This window comes from Ogataea haglerorum (genome assembly GCF_019207285.1).
Source record: "Ogataea haglerorum isolate 81-453-3 chromosome Unknown 81-453-3_NODE_12_length_311171_cov_96.283249, whole genome shotgun sequence".
In the NCBI taxonomy this organism is placed as follows: domain Eukaryota; kingdom Fungi; phylum Ascomycota; class Pichiomycetes; order Pichiales; family Pichiaceae; genus Ogataea; species Ogataea haglerorum.
In genome coordinates this window covers 1-23,245 of record NW_025065162.1, presented here as the reverse complement: position 1 = coordinate 23,245, position 23,245 = coordinate 1, and the positions used below count along the sequence as shown (strand labels likewise).

General features: G+C 41.8%; 12 protein-coding genes across 12 annotated transcripts; 9 read left to right on the top strand and 3 right to left on the bottom strand.

Moving 5' to 3' along the window:
* Positions 1 to 21: 21 nt before the first annotated feature.
* On the bottom strand, positions 22 to 1,554 carry KL911_004132 (uncharacterized protein; the record flags this gene model as incomplete). Its single annotated transcript, XM_043199390.1, has 1 exon — positions 22 to 1,554. One exon carries the CDS (start codon positions 1,552 to 1,554, stop codon positions 22 to 24), a length of 1,533 nt encoding a protein of 510 aa, XP_043052956.1.
* A 312-nt stretch (positions 1,555 to 1,866) lies between these two features.
* KL911_004131 (uncharacterized protein) lies at positions 1,867 to 5,817 on the top strand (the record flags this gene model as incomplete). Its single annotated transcript, XM_043199389.1, has 1 exon — positions 1,867 to 5,817. One exon carries the CDS (start codon positions 1,867 to 1,869, stop codon positions 5,815 to 5,817), a length of 3,951 nt encoding a protein of 1,316 aa, XP_043052955.1.
* Positions 5,818 to 6,361: 544 nt separating this feature from the next.
* KL911_004130 (uncharacterized protein) lies at positions 6,362 to 6,720 on the top strand (the record flags this gene model as incomplete). Its single annotated transcript, XM_043199388.1, has 2 exons — positions 6,362 to 6,423; positions 6,489 to 6,720. 2 exons carry the CDS (start codon positions 6,362 to 6,364, stop codon positions 6,718 to 6,720), a joined length of 294 nt encoding a protein of 97 aa, XP_043052954.1.
* Positions 6,721 to 7,055: 335 nt separating this feature from the next.
* On the bottom strand, positions 7,056 to 8,765 carry KL911_004129 (uncharacterized protein; the record flags this gene model as incomplete). The annotated part of the gene is made up of 1 exon (XM_043199386.1): positions 7,056 to 8,765. The coding sequence occupies one exon, from the start codon at positions 8,763 to 8,765 to the stop codon at positions 7,056 to 7,058; it is 1,710 nt and encodes a 569-aa protein (XP_043052953.1).
* A 292-nt stretch (positions 8,766 to 9,057) lies between these two features.
* Positions 9,058 to 12,918, top strand: KL911_004128 (uncharacterized protein; the record flags this gene model as incomplete). The annotated part of the gene is made up of 1 exon (XM_043199385.1): positions 9,058 to 12,918. The coding sequence occupies one exon, from the start codon at positions 9,058 to 9,060 to the stop codon at positions 12,916 to 12,918; it is 3,861 nt and encodes a 1,286-aa protein (XP_043052952.1).
* Positions 12,919 to 13,227: 309 nt separating this feature from the next.
* Positions 13,228 to 14,655, top strand: KL911_004127 (uncharacterized protein; the record flags this gene model as incomplete). Its single annotated transcript, XM_043199384.1, has 1 exon — positions 13,228 to 14,655. The coding sequence occupies one exon, from the start codon at positions 13,228 to 13,230 to the stop codon at positions 14,653 to 14,655; it is 1,428 nt and encodes a 475-aa protein (XP_043052951.1).
* A 536-nt stretch (positions 14,656 to 15,191) lies between these two features.
* KL911_004126 (uncharacterized protein) lies at positions 15,192 to 17,684 on the top strand (the record flags this gene model as incomplete). The annotated part of the gene is made up of 1 exon (XM_043199383.1): positions 15,192 to 17,684. The coding sequence occupies one exon, from the start codon at positions 15,192 to 15,194 to the stop codon at positions 17,682 to 17,684; it is 2,493 nt and encodes an 830-aa protein (XP_043052950.1).
* A 1-nt stretch (position 17,685) lies between these two features.
* KL911_004125 (uncharacterized protein) lies at positions 17,686 to 19,371 on the bottom strand (the record flags this gene model as incomplete). The annotated part of the gene is made up of 1 exon (XM_043199382.1): positions 17,686 to 19,371. One exon carries the CDS (start codon positions 19,369 to 19,371, stop codon positions 17,686 to 17,688), a length of 1,686 nt encoding a protein of 561 aa, XP_043052949.1.
* A 177-nt stretch (positions 19,372 to 19,548) lies between these two features.
* On the top strand, positions 19,549 to 21,369 carry KL911_004124 (uncharacterized protein; the record flags this gene model as incomplete). The annotated part of the gene is made up of 1 exon (XM_043199381.1): positions 19,549 to 21,369. The coding sequence occupies one exon, from the start codon at positions 19,549 to 19,551 to the stop codon at positions 21,367 to 21,369; it is 1,821 nt and encodes a 606-aa protein (XP_043052948.1).
* Positions 21,370 to 21,430: 61 nt separating this feature from the next.
* KL911_004123 (uncharacterized protein) lies at positions 21,431 to 21,913 on the top strand (the record flags this gene model as incomplete). Its single annotated transcript, XM_043199380.1, has 1 exon — positions 21,431 to 21,913. The coding sequence occupies one exon, from the start codon at positions 21,431 to 21,433 to the stop codon at positions 21,911 to 21,913; it is 483 nt and encodes a 160-aa protein (XP_043052947.1).
* A 612-nt stretch (positions 21,914 to 22,525) lies between these two features.
* Positions 22,526 to 22,741, top strand: KL911_004122 (uncharacterized protein; the record flags this gene model as incomplete). The annotated part of the gene is made up of 1 exon (XM_043199379.1): positions 22,526 to 22,741. The coding sequence occupies one exon, from the start codon at positions 22,526 to 22,528 to the stop codon at positions 22,739 to 22,741; it is 216 nt and encodes a 71-aa protein (XP_043052946.1).
* Positions 22,742 to 22,780: 39 nt separating this feature from the next.
* On the top strand, positions 22,781 to 23,218 carry KL911_004121 (uncharacterized protein; the record flags this gene model as incomplete). Its single annotated transcript, XM_043199378.1, has 1 exon — positions 22,781 to 23,218. One exon carries the CDS (start codon positions 22,781 to 22,783, stop codon positions 23,216 to 23,218), a length of 438 nt encoding a protein of 145 aa, XP_043052945.1.
* Between the last annotated feature and the right edge of the window lie 27 nt (positions 23,219 to 23,245).

Sequence of the window (23,245 nt, the reverse complement as noted above, 5' to 3'; positions counted from 1 at the left end):
TTTATCCGGAATTACACAAAACTAAGTAGTATAGAAAAAGTGGCGCTGCTGCATATCAGTGTAGTCAAGCATCTTCTCATTCTCAACACCCTCGATAGACACGTCCAGCGCGTCTTCTGAGACCTTATCGAGAACGGTTCTCTTCTTACGGTTCATGACAACACATGTGAACCAGTAGACAGCAGACAACAGAATGCACACACAGTAAGCCACAATCATCGAAGTAAATCCACCAGTGTACTTAGGTGCTTGATTGCTCCTGAAAGTCTGTGTACCGGTAATAGCTCCTCCACAGTAACCAAGATAGTTGAAACCGTAGGTGACGGACTTTTTGGTGCTTCCCGAAGTGTTTGCTTGAACACAGGACATCATGACAACATATGGCGCAAAGTAGAAGTACATCAGGTAGAGTCCCAACAGTTGAGGACCGACCTTTTTTTGGTCAACAGCATAGAGAATGATAGCCCCAATCAGTGGAATAATCAAGGTAACGATGGAAACCAAGCATCTTCTGTTTTTCCAGCGGGCACCAAGCCAAGTGCAAAAGAATGTTGCAATAGAAGCGATCACACCGGTAGGAATACCCATAAGAGCAGACTTGACGGGAGTAAAACCCAAGTTGTTAATGATGATAGAGTTATAAGTGCTCAATCCACCATTAGGAATGTTAATACCAAAGTTGAAAAGCATAATCAAATAGACTCGCACGTCGATAAATGCCTCCTTGACTTGCTCCCATTTCCACGAATTGTTCTCAACTCCAGTGGCATTATCAGCAACACGCCTAACCATAAAGACCTTCTCGCGCTCGGTCAAGAATTTGGCATTGATTGGAGAGTCCGGTAAGAACCAAAACAAGAAGCAGGACCACACGAACGAGATGGAACCGACTAGGAGGTAGATATACTTCCAAGTAGGTATTGCGTGACCAAACTTTGTGGCAAGAGCTGACAGAGCTCCGTTAATCACCGAAGATGCAAACATAAAAATGAATGCTGTCCGGTGCGGAGACTCAGTTTTTAGGTAAAAGCAAGCAACCATCAACGAGCAACCAGGGACGATTGCACACTCAACAAGACCCATCAAAAAACGCAAAGTAGCAAGACCAGCAAAATTGTGGCAGGCGCACAACAAAAGAGTAGTTGAAGACCAGAACACCGAGCAGCAACTAATGACTTTGCCGATTCTGAACCTTTGCAAAAGATAAGACATCGGCCACATCCCAACGAGAGAGCCAATGAAAATAATAGATCCCAACCAAGAGTACTGTTGTCCATGAAGGTGGTTATCGGTCTTGAATCCAAATATAGCGGCCGTACTCAACGAAACTTTATCAACAGCACCCATGGTGGCTGTGAAGAAGAGTATTGGCAACAGAATCATATCGGTCTTCCGAATAGCCCATTTTTCCTCGGCTGGAGTAAGCTCTTCAAACTTACCAGCGTGCTCAGCAAGGAACTGAAGAGCTCTGTCTGCGCCAGGGTCATCAACGATTGATTTTTGAGTGGTAACTGCCAAATAAGCATCTTTCTCAGGCAAATCGGTCGAAGTCATTCTGAATAATTGATAAGCGATGAAGGGCAATTTGTCAACTTAAAATACTCATTGTCGATCCGGGGAACCAAAAGATAAAGTGACTCGATAATGCTAGTTGGTTATCTGAATGACCAGAAGTAATTATTATGAACGGTTCCGCTAGCTCGTCTCGACCTGCCTTGAAAAAACTTTTACTAACCCGCGCGGCGCTATTGTTTTCCGCTCGTCACGAGCTGCCTGCTCATGTTTATCTATCTGCTGTATCAGCTTAAATATATTAAATGATCCAGCTGATAGTGGGTTAGTTTCTGACTACTGAATATTCAAATCATGACAGTTTCTGAGTCGGGTATCAGTATAGCTATTGACCGTGGTGGAACATTTACAGATGTGATCTACAAATGGGGTGATAAGGAAGGCACGTTCAAGCTTTTATCAGTTGATCCTTCGAATTACAAAGACGCAAACATTGAGAGTATCAGAAGAGTGTTGGAACTGACTTCTGGGAAATCTATCCCAAGAGATCAACTTCTCGACACTTCGTCTATTTCTTCAATTAGGCTGGGAACTACGGTGGCGACAAATGCCCTTCTGGAGCGCAAAGGTTCAAGATGTGCTTTAGTGACTACAAAAGGTTTCAAAGATTTGCTTCATATTGGTGATCAATCGCGTCCAGACTTGTTTGCACTGAACATTGTGAAGCCCGGCGTTCTTTTCGAAAAGGTTGTTGAAGCAGATGAACGTGTCACTATGCCAGCATTTTTGGTTGACCCAACTGGCTATGATGCACGTGATCTTCTGGACGGTAAAAAATACGTTGAGGGTAAAACAAGAGAAGTCTTTGAGATAGTCAAGCCTTTAGACACCGATAAATTGACTCGTGATCTGAAAGATTTAAAAGAGCAAGGAATAAATTCTGTTGCCATTGTCTTTATTCACGGCTACAACTATCAGGAACACGAAAAACAGGCCGGCGAGATCGCAAAGAGTCTTGGATTTGGAAATATCTCTCTTTCTCATGAGGTGCTACCGGTTATCAAAACTCTTCCCAGAGGCCAATCAACAGTTGTCGATGCCTACTTGACTCCTGTAGTGAAGGAATATATTGACAGCTTCTTGGCTGGGTTTCAACCAGGCTTTGAGAAACACACAAGAATTGAGTTTATGCAATCTGATGGTGGATTGTGCTCCTGGAGAAACTTTTCTGGACTACGTTCGCTGCTTTCGGGACCTGCTGGAGGTGTTGTTGGTGAGGCAAAGACGTGTTACGATCGCGACAACAACATTCCTGTGATTGGATTTGACATGGGTGGAACTTCAACAGATGTCTCAAGATATGCGGGCGAGTATGAATTCTCGTTTGAGTCCATCACCGCTGGCATCAATATCGCTGCTCCACAATTAGATATCAACACTGTCGCTGCTGGAGGCGGCTCCATCCTTGAATACGTCAATGGTGTCTTCAAGGTTGGACCCGAGTCTGCTTCTGCTCATCCAGGTCCTGCATGCTACAAGAAAGGTGGACCGTTAACCGTGACTGACGCTAATTTGTTCACAGGAAGAATTTTGCCTGAGTTTTTCCCTAAGATTTTTGGTCCAGGCGAAAACGAACCTCTGGACTATGCCATCACCAAAAAGAAATTCGAGCAACTAGCGCAGATCATCAATCGCGACAACCCAGGTTTCCCTAAAACGGCTCATGAAATTGCTCTTGGATTTTTGAAGGTTGCCAATTATCAAATGGCAAAGCCAATTAGGGAGTTGACTGAGGCCAAAGGGCATGACGCGTCTGCTCATGCTATGGCTTCTTTTGGTGGTGCCGGAGGGCAGCATGCTGCATCGATTGCCAAGATTTTGAAGATCAAGAAGGTGCTTATTCACAAGCACTCTTCGATCTTATCGGCATACGGTATATCTTTGGCCGATGTGGTCAACGAGCAGCAGATTCCATGTGCCAAAGTTTACTCCGATGCCACTAGAGATGAACTCCTCAAGGAGTCAGAAAAGTTGAAGGAAAAGGCTGTCATGGAGCTGGAGGCTCAAGGTGTTAACCCAGTTACTGTGTCCTCGACAGTTTACCTTAACATGGGCTATAAGGGCTCAGATACCAAGATTATGGTTGCACGGCCAGTTGATGATGACTTTTTGTCTGCATTCTATAAGACTCACGAAAGGGAGTTTGCCTTTAACGATTACGACAAGCCTGTCCTGATCACTGATGTCAGAGTCAGAAGCACTGGAAATACATCAAACGAAACAAACGAGAGGTCTCCATACAAGGACTATGATTCAGTGACAAAAGTTGCCGTTCAGTCAGGAGTTGAAGAGAAAACCACTCCTATTGTTTTCGACGAAGGTGTTATTGATTCCAAGGTCTATCTTTTGGAAAAGCTAGCCCCTGGAATTGTGGTGGCTGGACCAGCACTTATTCTAGACGAAACTCAAACCATTGTGGTGACGCCCGATTCTTGTGCCACCATTCTTCCAAGACATGTTGTCTTAGACGTCGATGTCGAGTCGAAAAGCCAGATCAGCACAGACTATGTCGATCCTATCCAACTTTCGATCTTCAGCAATAGATTCATGTCCATTGCGGAGGATATGGCTCGTACATTGCAAAAAATTGCTGTGAGTGCCAACATCAAAGAAAGATTAGATTTCTCCTGTGCTTTATTCGACAATGAAGGAAACTTGACAGCGAACGCACCTAATGTGCCAGTCCATCTTGGCTCAATGTCCAGCGCTATCAAGTATCAGCTCGAATATTGGAAGGACGACCTTCACGAAGGCGATATTCTCTGCACAAACTCTCCGAGCGTTGGAGGAACGCACCTCCCAGATATAACCGTGATTTCTCCAGTGTTCTACCAGAACAAAATCCAATTTGTGGTTGCAGCTAGAGCACACCATTCGGAGATTGGTGGATCGTCTCCTGGCTCGTCATCCTCCTACGCCAGAGAGATTTACGAGGAAGGTGTTAACATTGAAACATGGAAGATTGTGGAAAAGGGAAAACTAGATTACGAGGGCCTGGATTATCATTTCAACGTGGCTCCTAGAAAGCATGGAGTTTCTGGAACAAGAAACATTGATGATAACATTTCAGATTTGAAAGCTCAGATTGCATCTAACCAGAGAGGTATCAATCTTTTGAAGGATCTGTTTAACGAATATGGCAGTGAGACAGTTCTTTTCTACATGCGAAATGTTAAAAAGACTGCAGAAATGGGAGTTCGGAATTTCTTAATGAAATTTGCTAACGAAAATGCTGACCGACTGCCATTAACTGCCGTTGACTACCTCGACGATGGAACAAAAGTGCAGGTTAAAATTGACATCAATCCACAAGATGGATCCGCGGTGTTTGATTTTACTGGAACATCTCTTGAATCCTACAGCAACTTGAACGCCCCTAAGTCTGTCACTGCATCTGCTGTCATCTACGTTCTTAGATGTCTGGTGAATCTTGATATTCCGCTAAATCAGGGATGCTTGGACCCTTGCACGCTGATCATTCCAGAAAATTCCCTAATCAACCCAAGTAGATTTGCTGCTGTTTGCGCCGGTAACGGTATGACCTCTCAAAGAGTTACAGACTGCTTATTCAAGGCATTTGGTGCAACATCCGCCACTGGAGGGTGCATGAACGGTCTGAACTTTGGATCAGGCGGTGAAAATGAGAAGGGTGAGCTTATCAAGGGCTTTGGATACACTGAAACGATTGGACAAGGCAATTGCGCTGGAATTGTTGAAAAAGACGGCATTAGGATCGGATTCCACGGATTTTCGGGTACGCAGACGAACATGACTAACACCAAGATCACAGATCCGGAAATTCTTGAGCAAAGATATCCATGTCTTCTCATTCAATACTGTATTCGCGAGAATAGCGGTGGACGTGGTAAATGGAATGGAGGTAACGGTTTGATAAGAGAGATTCAGTTCAACTCCCCTGTTCATGTGTCGTTGGTCACACAACGACGCGTTTTTGCTCCTTGGGGTATTTACGGTGGAGAGGATGGAAAGAAGGGAGAGAACTATCTTGGAAGAAATAGAGGCAATGGCGTCATCCAATGGATCCAGTTGCCGTCACTTGCTGAGATTGCAATTCGAAAGGGAGACATTGTGAAGGTGTTGACTCCAGGTGGAGGTGGATTTGGCAAAGTTGACGACACTGATGAGTTCTGGGGAGTGGGAGTTGAGACGAGCAAATACAAGCATATTCCAGTGTCTTCTGGAACTGTGGGAAATTTGCAAAGTGCCCTAAACTCGTCGCAATAGTAAGGAAGATTATGCGAATCACGGCATTGCTAGTGGCTTCACTATTTGATAGGTGTATTTTAGTATTAAATTTGTCCATTACTATCCCGACTTTGTTCCCTTCCGCAAGCAAGCGCTTTCTGCGGTTGGGAAAAAATGTGACCTTGGTAGAGTTTTTCCTGCCCTGCTCTCCCAATGGGAAGCTGCTCAACTAGTTCCCAAACTATCCTGACTATGCATCGAGCAGGTATCCGGCCAGCTGTCGGACTTGTGAGGCCAGTGGATATTGTCAGGTGTATGGAGGTCTTGCTCCCTACAAATATGCTGGTGCTTTGGCTTGGCATGTGTATTGCAAAGATCAATAGTTTTGAGATGGTGTAGACATATCAGTGCAAAAAAAGTAAAGCATCTTTGTGGTGTCTAGGACTGCCTGTTTGGTAGAGTGGAGTTCTACTTGACCGGAACGTAATCAAGAATCCTGGTGCACGACCGGTGTGTTCAGGCAGGACCACAAGTGGGGTCAATTATCCAGTTCACAAACAAAATCACCACCAGAAACACTGCGATGAAAATCCCCGGGTTCAGGTCCTCGCGCCAGTACTGGATCACAATCCTCAGCGCAGCAAGGTTCGCTGGAAACACAATCGCGTATTTCATGAAGTAGTTCCACCCCGTCGCAAACCCCAGCGCAGCGTCCACGTACCGGCATGCATACCCAGAGAACGCCCAGTCCATCGGCGAAAACGCCGCCATCTCTCCCAGCGACAGGAGCGTCACCACCAGGATGCCGCCCGTGAACAGGTACCCGATGAACAGGGACGCGGGTCCGCCGCGCTTCAGGGCCGTCCCCTACCCGATAATCAGCCCCGTCCCGATCGCCCCTGCAATCGCCAGCATGTTGACGTGCCGGAACTTATAGTTTAGAACCGAAAACGATGTCAGCCACCCGCCTATCTCTATGAGCCTTAGCAGATTATGAAAATCACCGCTAAGGTTTGATTGACCTTATCCATTAAACCATATATTTTGTACATTATACCTTGCTGAGTGATTCTATTCAGATCAAACCTAAAGTGATTAGTAGTGTTAGTGGATTTATCGCGTATCAGATAGGATACAATTTGAGTGAGCTCAAATGTTTGTAATATGTGAATTGCTCAATGATAGTTCAATATGTTCATAGTAAAAATCCTAACAACCCCCCGATCCCAAAAATTAAAATATGCCACTTCAGCCATGAGTACCATGAAAGTGTGACGCTATTCTCTAGCTAGACTTTGAACTATCTCAAAGTGAAAAAAGCGTGAAGTATCTAAGGGTGAACTTGTTACATGTTCTTCTTGATCTATCCCCTCAGAAAGAGACTCCATAGGTTTGATATGTTTCTCCAAAATGGAAAGAAGGTTTCGCAGGTGCATAATCTTGTTAAGATATTCGTTCGCAGTCACATTTCCGGTCTTAGTCAACTCACCAAAAAGGGTCATACAATCATCCCAAGCTTCCTCAATGTCTATGTTTTGCGGTTTACGGGACCACAAATAACGTGCGAGTAAAAGAATAATTGAAGAAAGAAACAAGAAGTTCGTGTCAATAAAGCCGAATAGCGAAATATTAGCTTTCTTAAACAGAAACTCATAGGTTCTCAGATTGGATATAGCAGCAATTATGCATGTCGTAGAGATGTTCGAACTGTCGCTAAGCTTTAATAATTGAAGAGACTCTGGCCTCAGCTCTTGAAGAAATCCTGGTAAAGTTGCCAAAATGATGCACTCATTGAGCCTAAACACCAGGGCAAAGGCCAACCTGCGGAAAATTGTTTGCTCAAATTGATGTGAGAGCTCACTGAATGCATATGCGATAGCTTGTGAGCGTTCGTGGAACTGATCTAGTACATCCTGAATTTTGGGATCCCCAGTTTCTAGTATCACTGATAATATACGATATTTAAGTTCTCCCAGACGCGCTCGCTCCCTGATAAATAGACCTGTTGGAAGTTCGTCACCATATGTTTGATCTGAGGGATATTCGAAAACTTGATCAAATTTGGTTTGAGGCTGACACCCTAAACAACCACTCATGTAAAAATCCATACTTCTCACAGTACACCACAGTCGTCTCATTCTCTCCTTTTGAAGCTCTGAAATGTCACGTCGCAAATATGTTCGTGGATCGTCCAGTTTGATTAAAATAGAGAGCCTCAATGACATTCCAGAGTACATGTAGGCATAGTTCAGCTTGTTCAGACCAACTAAATACAAAGTAAGAATGATAATGCATTCAATGTAAGAAATTGACGGGTTATCGTAAATGTCAGTCATAAGATGTAGAGCAATTTTGAAATAACCCAGGCCAGGATATTCCTCTGGGACAACCTCACCCGTAGTGTGTAGTCTTCCGATTGCAAAGATTCCAAATATTCTCAGTAGTTCAAGCCTAGTTTCGTCATCACTCACGTTGACAATATGAGATGGCTCATAAACTTTCTTAAGAAAATCAGCTGTTGACTTATGAAGCATGACCTGAGTATCGTAGGAAATCACAGTTTTTGCCTGCTCGAACAAGGCAAACCCGGTTGCCTCATCTGGAAAATCCAAAGCAAAGAGAGCCCCCATTGACTGAGGCCTTTTCAAAAACGAATAATCAAGAAATGACTCGTTAATGTTGAGCTCTGGAATTTCAATTTTTCCTGCATCAATGGAAAAAGTTGCCTCAAGCCCTTGACACACAAATTCAAAGAACTGGACCGAGTTTGATAAAGCTTCGAACGCTTTGAAATTCCTCTGAAACGCGGGCACATGAGTAGACTTTGTATAGTAGATATCAATCAGTTTTCTTTTTTCACAATGATAACCTTTCTTTGTGCAATATGTACACTTCTTGTCGGTATCATTCTTGACACACTTGATCTTTCGTTTGAAACAACGTTGGCAGGCTTTCAGGTTTCGAGGACCAAAATGAGTTCTTTGCATCAGTCAATGTGTAGATATAATGATTTACAAAGATCGAAACACTATTGGCTGTGCTATCTATGCATAGGACTCAAAACATAAAAACAAATCGGAGGTTGTTTTAGGGAGTAGATTCGGCAAGCCAAAAAATCATTTTGCGCGATTGGGATCTCGCTCAATATAGAAATGCCATTTTTGTAGATAAGAAATTTGGTCTGTTCAAAAACTTTATGCGGGAGTCATCCTCCGCAGTATTTTACTCCATAAATTGGAGCCAGTTTCCTAGCTTCTGCAAATTCACATCTAAATCAGAATGACTGGTATTAGAATTGCAATTGATAGAGGTGGGACATTTACTGACTGTGTTGGTAATAAAGGTGATGGGTCGAAAGATGTTATTATCAAGCTTCTCTCGGTTGATCCCCAGAACTATGCTGACGCAAACTTAGAAGGCATACGAAGACTGATGGAAATTTTCACAGGGGAAAAAATTCCTAGAGGCCAGTCATTGGATACCTCAAAGATTGAGTCACTGAGGCTGGGTACTACTGTTGCTACAAATGCTTTATTGGAGAGAAAGGGTGAAAGATGTGCATTGGTCACTTCCAAAGGGTTCAAAGACATTTTACATATTGGAAACCAGTCTAGACCTCATATTTTTGATTTATCTGTGAAAAGACCGAGCGTCTTATACGACACAGTCATTGAGGTTGACGAAAGAGTCACCTTAGAAGACTACGTTGAGGATCCTGAAAGAGTGTTCACCGCACCTAATGGTGAAGATCTTGTTGAAGGTCTGTCAAAGGAAACAGTGAGAGTGCTTAAGAGGCCAGACCCAGAAACCATAAAAACACACTTACAGCTCATATTCGATATGGGAATCAAATCCTTGGCCGTCTGCTTTTTGCATTCGTACACCTTTCCTGACCATGAGCTACTTGTTGGAGATATTGCCAAAGAAATAGGCTTCACTCACGTCTCGTTGTCATGTGAGCTTTCCCCTATGATTAAACTGGTTCCAAGAGCTAACTCCTCCGTGGCAGATGCCTATCTCACTCCTGAGATCAAAAATTATGTTAATGGTTTTAAATCCGGTGTTAAGAACCCTGAGTCCCTAAAATGTCAGTTCATGCAGTCTGATGGAGGTCTTGTTGATGCTGATTATTTTTCAGGATTGCGTGCAATTTTGTCAGGTCCGGCAGGAGGTGTTGTTGGTTACTCGATGACATCTTACAACCCTAAAAACAAAATTCCCCTGATCGGTTTCGATATGGGCGGTACCTCAACTGATGTTTCAAGATACGGCGATGGTAAGTTCGATCATGTTTTTGAAACTACTACGGCTGGTGTTACAATTCAATCCCCTCAACTTGACATCAGTACGGTTGCCGCTGGTGGAGGATCCATCTTGAGCTATAAGAATGGCTTAATGGCTGTTGGTCCGGAGTCCGCTTCCTCACATCCAGGGCCCGCATGCTACCGTAAAGGTGGACCTCTGACGGTTACAGACGCCAACCTGGTTCTTGGCAGATTGGTTCCAGAATATTTTCCAAAAATCTTTGGTCCAAATGAAGACGAGTCGGTGGATTCGGAGATCTCCAAGGCTAAATTTGCAGAATTGACCCAATTAATCAATGACACAAATCCAGACGTTTTGCCTATGACGGTTGAGCAGTGTGCATACGGGTTTTTGAAGCTTGCTAATGAAACAATGGCCAGACCTGTCAGACAATTGACTGAGGCTAAGGGCCATATCACCTCTCAACATAGACTAGTTTCCTTTGGAGGAGCAGGAGGGCAGTGTGCATGTGATGTTGCAGAGCTCTTAGGAATTGACACAATTCTGATCCACAGGTATTCTTCAGTGTTGTCGGCGTATGGAATGGCTCTCGCTAGTGTCGTTGAGGAAGCACAGGAGCCAAGCTCTCTTTTACTAAATGACACTACAAAGGAAGAAATATCAGCCAGACTTGATCATCTGAAGGAGGTTACATCAAAAGCACTTAAAGCTCAAGGGCTTGATGACATTATTTTCGAAGAGTATCTAAATCTCAGATACCAGGGAACAGAATCTGGACTTATGGTTTGCAAAGATGAAGGCTGGAATTTTAGAGAAAAGTTTGTTGCTCTCCATAAACGTGAGTTTGGTTTTGTTTTTGAAAAAGAAATCATTGTCGATGATATTAGGGTCAGAGCCATTGGAAAGGGTCTCACCGAGAAACTAGAGTATGTTGATGATCAAATTGAGGAGCTGCAACAGTCAGGAGCAATCACTGCAATTAGTGCTGAAAAAGCAGAGTTTGTGAAACAGACATTTTGGGGAAAGAGCTTTTTGGATACTCCAGTTTATAGACTTGAGAATTTGGATGTTGGTGCACAAATTGCTGGCCCAGCTATTATTGCGGATGGAACACAAACAAACGTGATTCCTCCTTTATCAACTGCATTGATTCTCAGAACTCATGTGGTGATAACAAGACATGATACCGCCAGTGTTGCTCTGAGCGAGCCTATTATGCTTTCTATATTTGGGCACAGATTTATGGACATTGCTGAGCAAATGGGTCTGTCTCTCCAAAAGACTTCGGTCTCTGTTAATGTGAAAGAGCGACTTGACTTTTCCTGTGCTCTTTTTGACCCCGATGGATATTTAGTTGCCAATGCTCCTCACTTGCCAGGGCATTTGGGCTCTATGTCCACGTGTGTGACCGCGCAAGCCAAAATCTGGAAAGGCAAACTGAAACCAGGAGATGTTCTTGTGACAAATCACCCATCTTCTGGTGGCACGCATCTCCCGGATATCACTGTCATTACCCCTGCTTGGCTCAATGATAAAATTATTTTCTATGTTGGATCCAGAGCTCACCATGCGGATATTGGAGGTATACTTCCTGGTTCCATGCCTCCCACCTCCACTTTCCTATGGCAAGAGGGTGCAACTATATACTCTGACTTATTAGTCAAAGATCACGTGTTTCAAACAGAAGCTATTACGAAGCATCTGATGGATGACCCTGCATCATATCCTGGCTGTTCAGGAACCAGAAGGTTGTCCGATAATATATCAGACTTGAAAGCTCAAGTAGCAGCAAATCAGAAGGGTATCAATCTTATTAGCAAATTGGTTGACGAGTTTGGCTTGGATACAATTACGTATTACATGAGAGCTATTCAGGATAATGCAGCTACAACTGTGACCAAAAAGCTGGATGAGCTGATGGAAAGATATGGAGAGGCAGAATGTGAGGATTACATGGATGATGGATCCACTATTAAGCTGAAAATTCACAGAAAGGATGGCAAGGTTGTTTTTGATTTCACTGGTACATCAGAGCAGACTTATAACAACTTTAACTCACCGATTGCAATCACTCATTCGGCAATTATATATTGCTTAAGGTGTTTAGTTGAAGAGGAAATCCCATTGAATCAGGGATGCTTGAGATCTGTTGAAGTTATTGTGCCACCAAAGTCTCTTCTGTGTCCAGATTTCAGTTGTGCAGTTGTTGGAGGTAATGTTTGTACTGCACAGAGAATCACCGATACCATCCTTAAGGCTTTCAATGTAATGGCCGATTGTCAAGGTTGCTGCAATAATTTCACTTTTGGTACTGGTGGAAACAATGCCGAAGGCTATACTCAAGGATTTGGATATTATGAAACTATTGCTGGAGGTCATGGTGCTTCCAAATCTTGGATTGGGGAATCTGGTGTTCATACGAACATGACCAATACAAGAATCACTGACCCAGAAATATTTGAAAGGAGATATCCGATTATCTTAAGAGAATTTTCCATCAGGAAAGGCTCAGGGGGTAAGGGACAACATCCAGGTGGTGATGGAGTGATTAGAGATGTGGAGTTCCGTGTGCCAGTAACTGCCTCCATTCTTTCCGATCGGCGTGTAAATGGACCACGAGGTCTTGCAGGTGGTGAGAATGGCCAGAGAGGATTGAATCTCTGGATCACCGAAAATGGCAATAAAGTACTCAACATAGGCCCCAGAGCATCTGTTGAGGTATCTGCAGGTGATAGAATCCGAATCTTGACACCAGGAGGAGGTGGATGGGGTTCTCCGTCATCAAAAGAATCAGTCCCTGTGGACAAAAAAGAAGACAAATACGGTTTTACGGGTTTCGTTTCCCAGAGACAAAGGATTCAACTTGAAAACTAGTTATAGTCTAAATAGAGACCAAATTATATGAAGTGGTAAATCACAAAAAATTTTGGCTGATTCATACTGTAAATTAGTGGCCGGCGGCTTTTATCGCCAAGAATTTGCTATCAAAACTTTGGGGCAACATGTAGAACCCACACCTCACACCTGCATGATTCCAAATCTTATCGCCTGAAAAAATATATTGATAGGAGGTCAACAGCCGCGATTCAAAGATTTCTCGATAGATATTCTCGTCAGAGCGGAAAATTAAAATTAGATAAATATGGCAGGAAGAGCATAGCTTGAGTACAGTACTAGTAAACCATGTCATTTGAAGATAAGGAATCCCCTATCGAAGTTGATGTTCAATCTTTGGACGAGCCCATTGATATCAAGGCTGAAAAAAAACTGATACATAAGTTTGACTACAGATTAGTGCCTTTCTTTTGTGTTTCGTACTTTTTTTCGTCTTTGGATCGCTCTAACATTGGTAATGCAAAAGTCGCTGGAATGGCAACCGATTTGAATATGACTGATGCCCAGTTTTCTAACATTGCAAGTGTCTTATACGCGACATATATCCCGTTCATGGTACCTGGCGTTTGGTTCATGAGACGATTTGCAAGACCAAAATACTATCTTGGAACTATGATCATTGCTTGGTCTCTTGTGACTATTTTCACCATTTTTGTGAAAAGTTACGGTGCGATGATTGTTGTGAGACTTTTAATAGGGCTATGTGAAGGTTCTTACTTGAGTTGCATGTCAGTCATAGCCACTGATTATTACTTTCCCCATGAGCTTGCTAGAAGAAGTGCGTACTATTTTGTTGCATCTTCTTTTTCCGGATCCTTTGGTGGTTTAATTGCAACTGGAATTACAGCTATTAAAAGTGGCAAGCTTGAATCATGGAAGTATTTGTACTTGATTGAAGGACTTCTATCATTGGCAGCTGGTATATGGGTTTTTATACTTTTCCCTGATAGTCCTCACGTTCTAACAGTTACTGAGACCGAAAAGAAAATTCAAGCAGACAGAGATCGCAGAAAAGCTGTCTACATGGGTGATACAAAATTCAGCAAACCTGAATTGTGGTCGGCGTTAGATTGGAGACTTGCTGTTTCAATTGTTATTCAGTTCTGCCAGGATATTTGTCTTTATGGATTTTCGACCTTCTTGCCAGTTATTCTGAAGTCAGGATTGGGATTCAACAAGATGGAGGCACAGTATTTGACTGTTCCCATTTACTTTTTAGCAGGAGGACTTTACCTTGTTCAGGCTGAAATTTCTGACAGGCTCAGAAAACGTGGACCAGTTTTAATGTTTGGTACTTCGATTGCCATAATTGGTTATATTATTTTGTTGGCTGTTAAAAGTTCTGCAGTGAAGTACTTTGCCTGTTATCTCATATGCTTTACTCTCTATCTTGGCACAGGTTTGAACGAGATTTGGCTGGCTTCGAATACAGCTCCGGCTTTTAAGAGAGGGACTTCGATTTCCCTCAATCTGTCTCTTGGCAACGTTGCTGGTGCAGTTAGTCCGCAGGTTTACCGAGACGCCCCTGACTACACTTTGGGTCACGCCTTTACACTAGGTTGTCTAGTTGTTTGTCTTTTCGCAGTTGCTCTTCAATCATGGGGCTACAAGCAAAAAAACAAACTACACCAGGAAATTTTGGAATCTGGAGTTGACAATAGGACAAAATCCCGTAAACATGGTGATGATGATCCATCATTCAAATTCTTGACCTAAAATCACCAGAAGAGTGTTATAGTTACAAAAAGTCTTTGAATTAATTTCGGTAATGCTTTGTATAGTGTTGTCCTTAGTCTTTACTCATAGTTCTTACCATAATAACCGTGGATAGTTTGACTAAGTGTAGTGTAGTCTACTGATTATACTTTTGCGAAAAATCTGACTTTTTCTGTTTCATGCTGACAATCATTAAACTTCTGCCAGCCGAAGAGAGGAATGCTGAAAATTGCTAATGTTTTTAAAAAGACATAATTTTTAATACAACATGCTACGTTCAAAATCTACGAGGTGATTAAGAGTATTGTTAAGTTCAACGAAGGATTTGATCTTGATAATCTAAGTGCATTGACATAGTTATTCAACATTAGGTAGCAGTTTTCAATTACATGCACCTATATACTGAGCATGCGCAAAATTCACATATAGGAGATCCACCAATGAAATCGAAAAAACTCCGCATACAAGAAATCATTTCAAACAGTATATTAATTGCATTAATGGTCCCAATTCTTTGAAATTTCGATCGATAGGCAATGACACAGTCCTTTGATATTGTGGATATCCTTTCAAAGCTCAAGCTAGAGGAAAAACTTTCTTTACTATCACTTAAAGACTTCTGGCACACAGTGAACATCGAGAGACTAGGAATTCCATCGATTAGACTAAGCGATGGACCTAATGGTGTAAGAGGAACCAAATGGTTTCTTGCCACACCTACCGCCTGCTTTAGCTCTGGAACTGCAATGGCATCATCGTTCAATCAAGATCTACTATACGAAATCGGTGCTCTCATGGCACTGGAAGCCAAACATAAGGGTGTTTCTTTAATCTTAGGACCAACTTCTAACATTAATCGAGGACCGTTGGGCGGTCGCGGTTTTGAAAGTTTTAGTGAAGATCCATATTTATCAGGAGTCATGGCAACATCTATTATCAACGGCATTCAAAGTTTGGGAATAGGAGCATGCATCAAGCACTTTATTTGCAATGACCTTGAGCACGAAAGGAACTCAATTGATGTTATGGTGTCAGAAAGAGCTTTGAGGGAAATTTATCTGTTCCCTTTTCAGATGGCTCTTCAAGGTTCTAAACCTGTCTCAGTAATGAGCTCATACAACAAAGTCAATGGTGAGCATGTATCTCAGTCCAAAAAATTCCTTACTCGGATACTTAGGGAAGAATGGAATTTTGAGGGAGCTGTTATTTCAGACTGGTTTGGAACATACACTGCTAAGGAGTCCATCAAAGCTGGACTAGATATTGAATGTCCTGGACCGCCCACTATCAGAAACAAACAGACAATGTTGAGAATGATCCACTCTGGAGAACTGTCTATGAAGGATATCGATGATCGAGTTAGAAACGTTCTAAAACTGATCCAATATTCCATGAAAAGCGGAATTCATGAAAACGCACCCGAAGATTCAAAAAATAATGTCTCTTCAACATCTTCTCTTCTTAGAAAGCTTGCTTCAGAATCAATTGTGCTACTCAAGAACGAGAATTCTTTTCTACCTTTCAATAGGTCAGACAAATTAGCTATTATCGGCCCCAATGCAAAACACTCACGAGCTTTTGGTGGAGGTTCCGCAGCTATGAAACCATACTACACTATTGGAGTATATGAGGGGATTTCATCAAAACTTGGAAAAGATATAGATCATGCTACAGGATGTCGAATTGATAAGCAACTAGATGATTTGGGTGGGAACTCGAAGTTTGTAAAATGTCTAATCTACAGGGAGCCCCCAAGTGTCAAATCACGAAAACCAATAGAAGAAGCAGACATTGACTCTACAAGGCTGATATTTTTTGGATACAAACATGAGTTGTTGGAATCTAATATCTTCTATGTTACAATTCATGGTGAATTTGTGGCTGAGGAAGCTGGTGATTATGTGTTCAAATCTAGTTGCCTTGGAACTTCAATGCTATACATTAATGGTGAGGTACTAATAGATGACAGGTCAAATCAAAAATTAAGCTCAGGGACATTAGGTGCGAGCTCTGTTGGAGGGGAGCAAGTCCTCAGTCTTCAAAAAGGGGAGTCTTTACAGTACACTATTGAGTTTAGCTCCTCACCAACTTTCACGCTAGAAACTGACGATTTAGTAGGCTTGAATGGCGGAGGACTCCTAAATGTTACTGTGCAATGCCAAAGAAGTGACCGGGAATTGATGTGTGAGGCTGTGGAAGCAGCTAAAAAGGCAGATAAAGTTATCCTTTGTTTGGGAACATCGGCCGAGTGGGAATCAGAAGGATTTGATCGACATTCAATGAGCTTACCAGGAGCCCAAGAAGAGTTACTATCTATGATTTTAGAGGTCAACACAAATGTTGTTGTCGTTAACCTTTCTGGTATGCCAGTGTCAATGAATTGGGTCTCAAAAGTACCTGCTCTTATTCAAGGATGGATAAATGGATCTGAAAGTGGAAATGCAATTGCTGATGTTCTTTTTGGAGATGTTAATCCCTCAGGAAAGCTTAGTATGACATTTCCCAAGAAATGCGAAGACAACCCAACTTTCATTAATTTCTCCTCCAACAATGGAATGGTTCTTTATGGTGAGGATATTTTTGTGGGTTATCGTTATTATGAGAAGAAGGGAATAGAACCCCAATTTCCTTTTGGGTTTGGGTTATCCTATACGACCTTTGAAATTACCAATTTGCAAGTTTCTACTCTAGATGGCCATTTAGTTGCGACAGTCAGGGTGCAAAATACAGGATTTAAAAGTGGAAAAGAAGTGGTCCAACTGTATGTAGCCCACTCAGACTCCAGGGTATCTCGTGCACCAAAAGAGCTCAAGGGGTTTACCAAAGTTGAGCTGAATCCAAACGAAAGTAAACTGTGTCGTATTGAAATTTCGTTGAAGCTGGCATGCTCTTATTACAATATAAGGAGCAAGTCGTGGACAATAGAGCCTGGACAGTACAATGTATTTGTTGGCAACTCGTCCAACTCATCTTCTTATCAAACAGCAAGGTTTACTGTGAGCGAGGAAACAAACTGGATAGGACTTTAATTTATTTTTGATCCACACTAACTATTATTTCACTAACTTCCGAGTCACGGTCAAAAGTGACCTTATTGCAGAAATCATCCGGAGTGCCCTTAACTTGCTCATAAGGAATGATTCCAAGGACTTGCGACTCTTCCGTAGTCCATGTACCAAAATGATCACACTCATCAAGAATACCTGCTTCTTCGATAGGCCAGATTCGGCATAAAACATAGTACACACTAACAGATATGGCAAGCCCAAAAAATAAGTTTCCTCTGAAATAGTTGTACATTCCAGAGCCAATTTTGATTGATGGTGTGATATTGTGAATCATTCCGGGTAAGTTAAGAGTGAAAGCAACGGTCCAAGCAGCTAGGGCTCTGAAGTTGCAACCATAGGTAAAATAATATGCCCCAGAAGATTCTCCATGGTAAAGATCGGCAAGCTTGATTTTCCTCTTTCTCACGATCCAGAAGTCACAGATCAATATTCCAATAAGTGGGGTCATAAAGACACTAAACGAGCCCATCACAGTGACAAATGTCGAAGAAGTGTTGTAGAATGTCCAGGGACACACAGTCCATGAAAGAAGAGCGATAATGATTGATCCGCGAAAAATGTTGATGTACTCGGGAAAACAACCTGCAAGATCCATTCCACCAGGGATACCGTTTTCAACAACACTATTACCAATTTGTGCAATAGTAAATCCTAGCGAGGCAAAAAATCCAGCAGCTCTTGATTTTGCCGAGTAATCGGTAGCAAGCCATAGTTGTACAACGTATATTGGATTCCAGTATTGCTCACCGTAAGTACTTTGTAGACAAGATGTAGTAATGATTCCAATAACTGGAACAAGAGTAGAGAAGAACCATAATCCTAGGAACGTTCCCAAGATGGGATCCGTACGCTTGATCGAAAATCTTGTAAAGTCTGATTGATTGGCAATACCTGTAACAATACCCCCGAATGTACTCGTTATTCCATACAACCATATCCAAGCAAGCTCAGAGCCACTAGCTGTGGTGGTGGTATGGACCAGTGGACCAATAGTACCTGCATGAACACGTGCCCAGATCACTATTGCAAGCATAACAAAAAAGTTATATCCTGCGGAAACGGCAATAGGGATAGCAACCTTTTCTGGTCTAATTCTCAATAGAGCCATACAGAGCAGCTGATAAAGTAGAAATCCAACAAGCTCCTTTGTGGTCATGTTAACACCTTCCGGGAATGTATTCTTCATATTTTGAAAGGTTGGGAAAATTGTCGATAAAATCGTACCCAAGCACAAACCACCCATCCATGCGTTACTCCCATACCAAACAACACCTAAAATAATTCTCATAGAAATTCCAAGGGCTGATCCAAAAACACCAAATACCTGTCTTTGACCAACTGTATAACCTATGTGAAACTTCGCACCAACCCATCCATTCAAAACCGCTGCAATAACCGTAAAAACTTTTGCAATCATTAGCACTCCAACAGTTGAAGGAATGGATAAGCCTAAGGACACAAGCGAGGATCCACCACTATAACTAGCTGCGGTAAAGTTTCCAGTATTCCAAAACCCTAGATAAGTCCAAGTGTTCCATGTTCTTCTGGAAACTTTGAGGGGAGCAATATCTCTATTGATCCATCTAGTTGCTTTAGAGGAGCCTTCTGTTTCAGGAACTTTCAACTTTTCAGTGATATTAAAGGCCATCGCTGGTAAGCGGTGGGTAGCATGGGTCCAGCATTTAAATATAACTGACTAATTTTTTGATCTCGGAGTTTCTCCAATCAAAAAGCTAGATCTCCGCGCGGTATCAATTCCTGATAAAAGATAAAAAAAATCGATTAGTTATCAACCACATCTGAGAAAATATTGTAAAGGGCTGCAATGGGAATAGGTTTCCGAGGATCAAGTTGTCTACCTTGTAGACAAACTAAAAGGAAGTGTAACCACGAGTTACCATGTCTCTCGTGTAAAAAAGCAGGACGCGAAGATCTCTGCCTTAAATACCCTCCATCGAGAGCTCACAAAACATCGGGTAAGATCACATTCTCAGCAAAATTTCGAGCTACAAAGTTGATTCCATCAAAAGGAACACCAATTGCTGATCAAAGCTCACAATGGTGCTTTGCGGATCTGTCATTGACACAGACGCTTCAGAGTTTGAAAACTTTACAACCCATTAATTTTGATCTTTTGCAAGTGCTCTACCATCTTCCTACTAGACATCAAACTGATGGGTTAGTGGATAATTTTTTTACTTACTTTGGTCATATGTACATTACGGTCCATCCTCAATGGTTTTACAACTACTACGACTCTTTTTGGAACGACTCATTGTTAAAGACAGATCCCTTTTTTGCGTCCCTTGTATTTGCTATCCTTTGCGTGAGTACGCAAGAAATATCAGAGGCAAGATGCAAATATCTTTCACTTGATGTCCAATCCACACATAGAAGCTCCAGCGACTATTATCGTTGTTTTATCAGGTGTTTACACATTGGTAACTATAAAGATAATCATTCTATAGTCTCGCTTATGAGTCTTTCGGTTATTCAATCATACTTATACTCCACCAAGATGATGAAACCATTATTGCAATTCCTCCCTGATAGAATGAAGATTGCCAAGGGTCTAAAACTTCATCTTGTAGGAGAAGAATCTAGTTTCATTGCAGAGCAAAGTCGAAGAGTGTGGTGGGATATTGTCACATGTGATGGTTATCAAGCAATATGTCAGTATATCAAGCCATTGATTGATCAAAAACTTTATGATCTTCCATTACCAACAAACTGTAATGACATTGAGATGGACTTCAAAGAGAACAGAATACACTCACGTTCGAGCACAGAGATAACAGAAGTCTCCGGTAATATTATTCAAATCAAGTTTCTTAAGCTCTGCAGAAAGCTTTGGCATGATCATGGCTCCTATTATAATGACCCTGCTGTGGTCATTTCTCTGGATAAGGAAATTAATATGTTCATTGAAAACGAGAATTACTTCAAGCTTATAAAAAAGTTCCTAGCAAATCTTTCTCCTAATAAGAAAGCCGAATACTTCTCTTCCTATCACATTACGTGGACATGTATTCAAACACAAAGGATTCGAATGCATCGCGCATTTTTGAATCCCCCTATCAAGTACTCACTTGATGCGTGTATGGATGCAGGATCATCCATTTTATCCGTTTACCATCAATTTCGCCTACTAGACTGGAGTATATTCAAAGAGTGGATGCTTATTCAAGCACACAATTTGTTTTCAGCGGCAATTGCTCAAGTGATATTTATGATCGTGGAGAAGCCTCCAACTAGTGACCAGCTCAGGAATGATGCCAAAACCGTTCTGAGAGATCTGCAGTTGATTCGTTTCTCTAAGATTGAAACAGAGGTTGTGAAGGAAGGTATACTAGTTCTACACAAACTATTAGAGCTTGATGACGCACTACAAAGTATATCATCAGAAAGTTCATCACTCATGGAAGCTATTCCCATTCTAGCACAAAAGATACGTGATATATTTGGGGGAAATATTCAGCCTGATAATTACATGAATCGATTGTCCATCAATTTTCTGATTAAGCAGCTGGAGTCAGTACCGGAAACAGACTTACCAAAATTCTCACCCAGAGCCAATGATTGGCTTGTGCAGCACCCTTGGGAAACTTGGACTATCAATGACTGGTTGACGAAAGTGAAGGACTGATAAACCGAATCCACGCGACCGTTGAAAAAAGCTCTTACTTCAAGGACCCTGAATTTTTATTATGAGGCATTCAGCCAGTTATTTGCCCAGTAGTGCAGTATTGTCTGATGTTTGGGTTTTATCATCAACTCGACAATCAACAACGGAAAGGGATATCATTAAGACTTGGAAATCCATGATTGATATTCAAGACCGCAGACCTGCTGAAGTTAGAAGAATAGGAGTTGCAAACTTTGGTATAGAGGAGCTAGAGATGATTATAAATGCGACTGGTGTTATTCCAGATGTCAATCAAGTTGAGCTTCATCCTTGCTGCAACCCACAAAAACTCTTTGAATACTGTAAAGACAAAGGAATTCAGCTTGTGGCATATAGTCCTTTGGGTTCGATTGGATCCCCTCTCCTGAATCATCAAGGGTTGAAGAACTTAGCAGGAAAAAAATGGTGCATCAATTGCTCAGTGCTTATTAAACTGGGGGGTTGCTCAAGGTTGGCCCGTCATTCCCCGTTCATCTTCGAAAGAAAGGCTACTTCAGAATCATAAACTCATTCAGCTGACACAGGAAGATTTAGCCTGTATTACCGATATTGGAATGAAAAACAAACAGAGATTCGTGGTCACACCCTTCCACACTTTTGTAGAGTCTTAGGATAGTTTAACCAGTAGAGTTTATTTCAAGGTTTGTAATTATCTATCTAGACGAATAAACTAATTAGCAGGAGATTGGTTTCATATTCATTTCGGAATCAAAACATCTGGATCCCAAAATTCCAGTGTGTCAATATTGGTCATAGCATCTATTTCTGTAGATTGGAATACGCATAGAAATTCGAAAAATATTAGTTTACATATTTTAGGACTCTTTGCCTCAAACCCCGGCATTAGTGAAATCCGTTGGCAATTCCTATCAATAATATTTATTTCCTATCAACAATAGGAAATAACAATAGAGCGGTATGACATTTACCGGAATGAAGCTTAATCAAACATAATCACTATTCAGTCTTTCACCGAATTATTACCGCTCAGTCGGAATAGTGATTTCTTAAGTAGCTGGGAAAATGATTGAGAGACACTGAAACGCGTATATAGTTGAAAATCTTCCTACTTTGAAATCTCCTTCAAGTTGCTGACAGCTTATCTATATTAACAAAAATGAAGATAGAGGAATTCTCTTTGGAAACTCAGTCATTGATCAAGTCATTTTATGAACATAGCAGGGGCAGATTCTGCCCTGGTAAAGTGCCTGTTGCCAGAATAAAAAATGGTACTGTCTGGGATACGGATGGAAACGAGTATATCGAATTTTTGTCCTTTTTAACAGTTGTGAACATGGGACATGCTCATCCTAAAATCATGGAAGCATCTTGATCTGCACTGAAAAACTGTCCGCTTGCAAACACAGTCTTTATGAGTCCAAGTGATGCAAGGCTCGGAGCAAAATTAAAGGAAGTCCTTAATTATGAACGAGTCGTTTGTATGCTGAGTGGTGCTGATGCAACAGACACTGCTACGAAAATTGCAAGAAAGTGGGGGTACAAAGTGAAAGGTATCCCAATTGATCAAGCTTTTGCGTTGACCACATGTGCATGCTATCATGGACTTAAAATCTCAACTCATTCGTTTGATGTCAAACCTGATCCTCTTTTTGGACCTTATGTTCCACAGGTTGGCTTTTCTTCTCCTTCCGGAGTTCCTGTTCGCTATGGCGATATTGAATCACTCAGGGAGGCACTTGAGAAAGATCATGACACAATTGCAGCCTTCATGGTGGAACCTATCCAGGGAGGTGCAGGGATTGTTGATCCTCCAAAGGGGTACTTGAAAGCTGCTTTTGATTTGTGTTGAAAAAGGGTTGGTGGCGGGGTGGCGGGG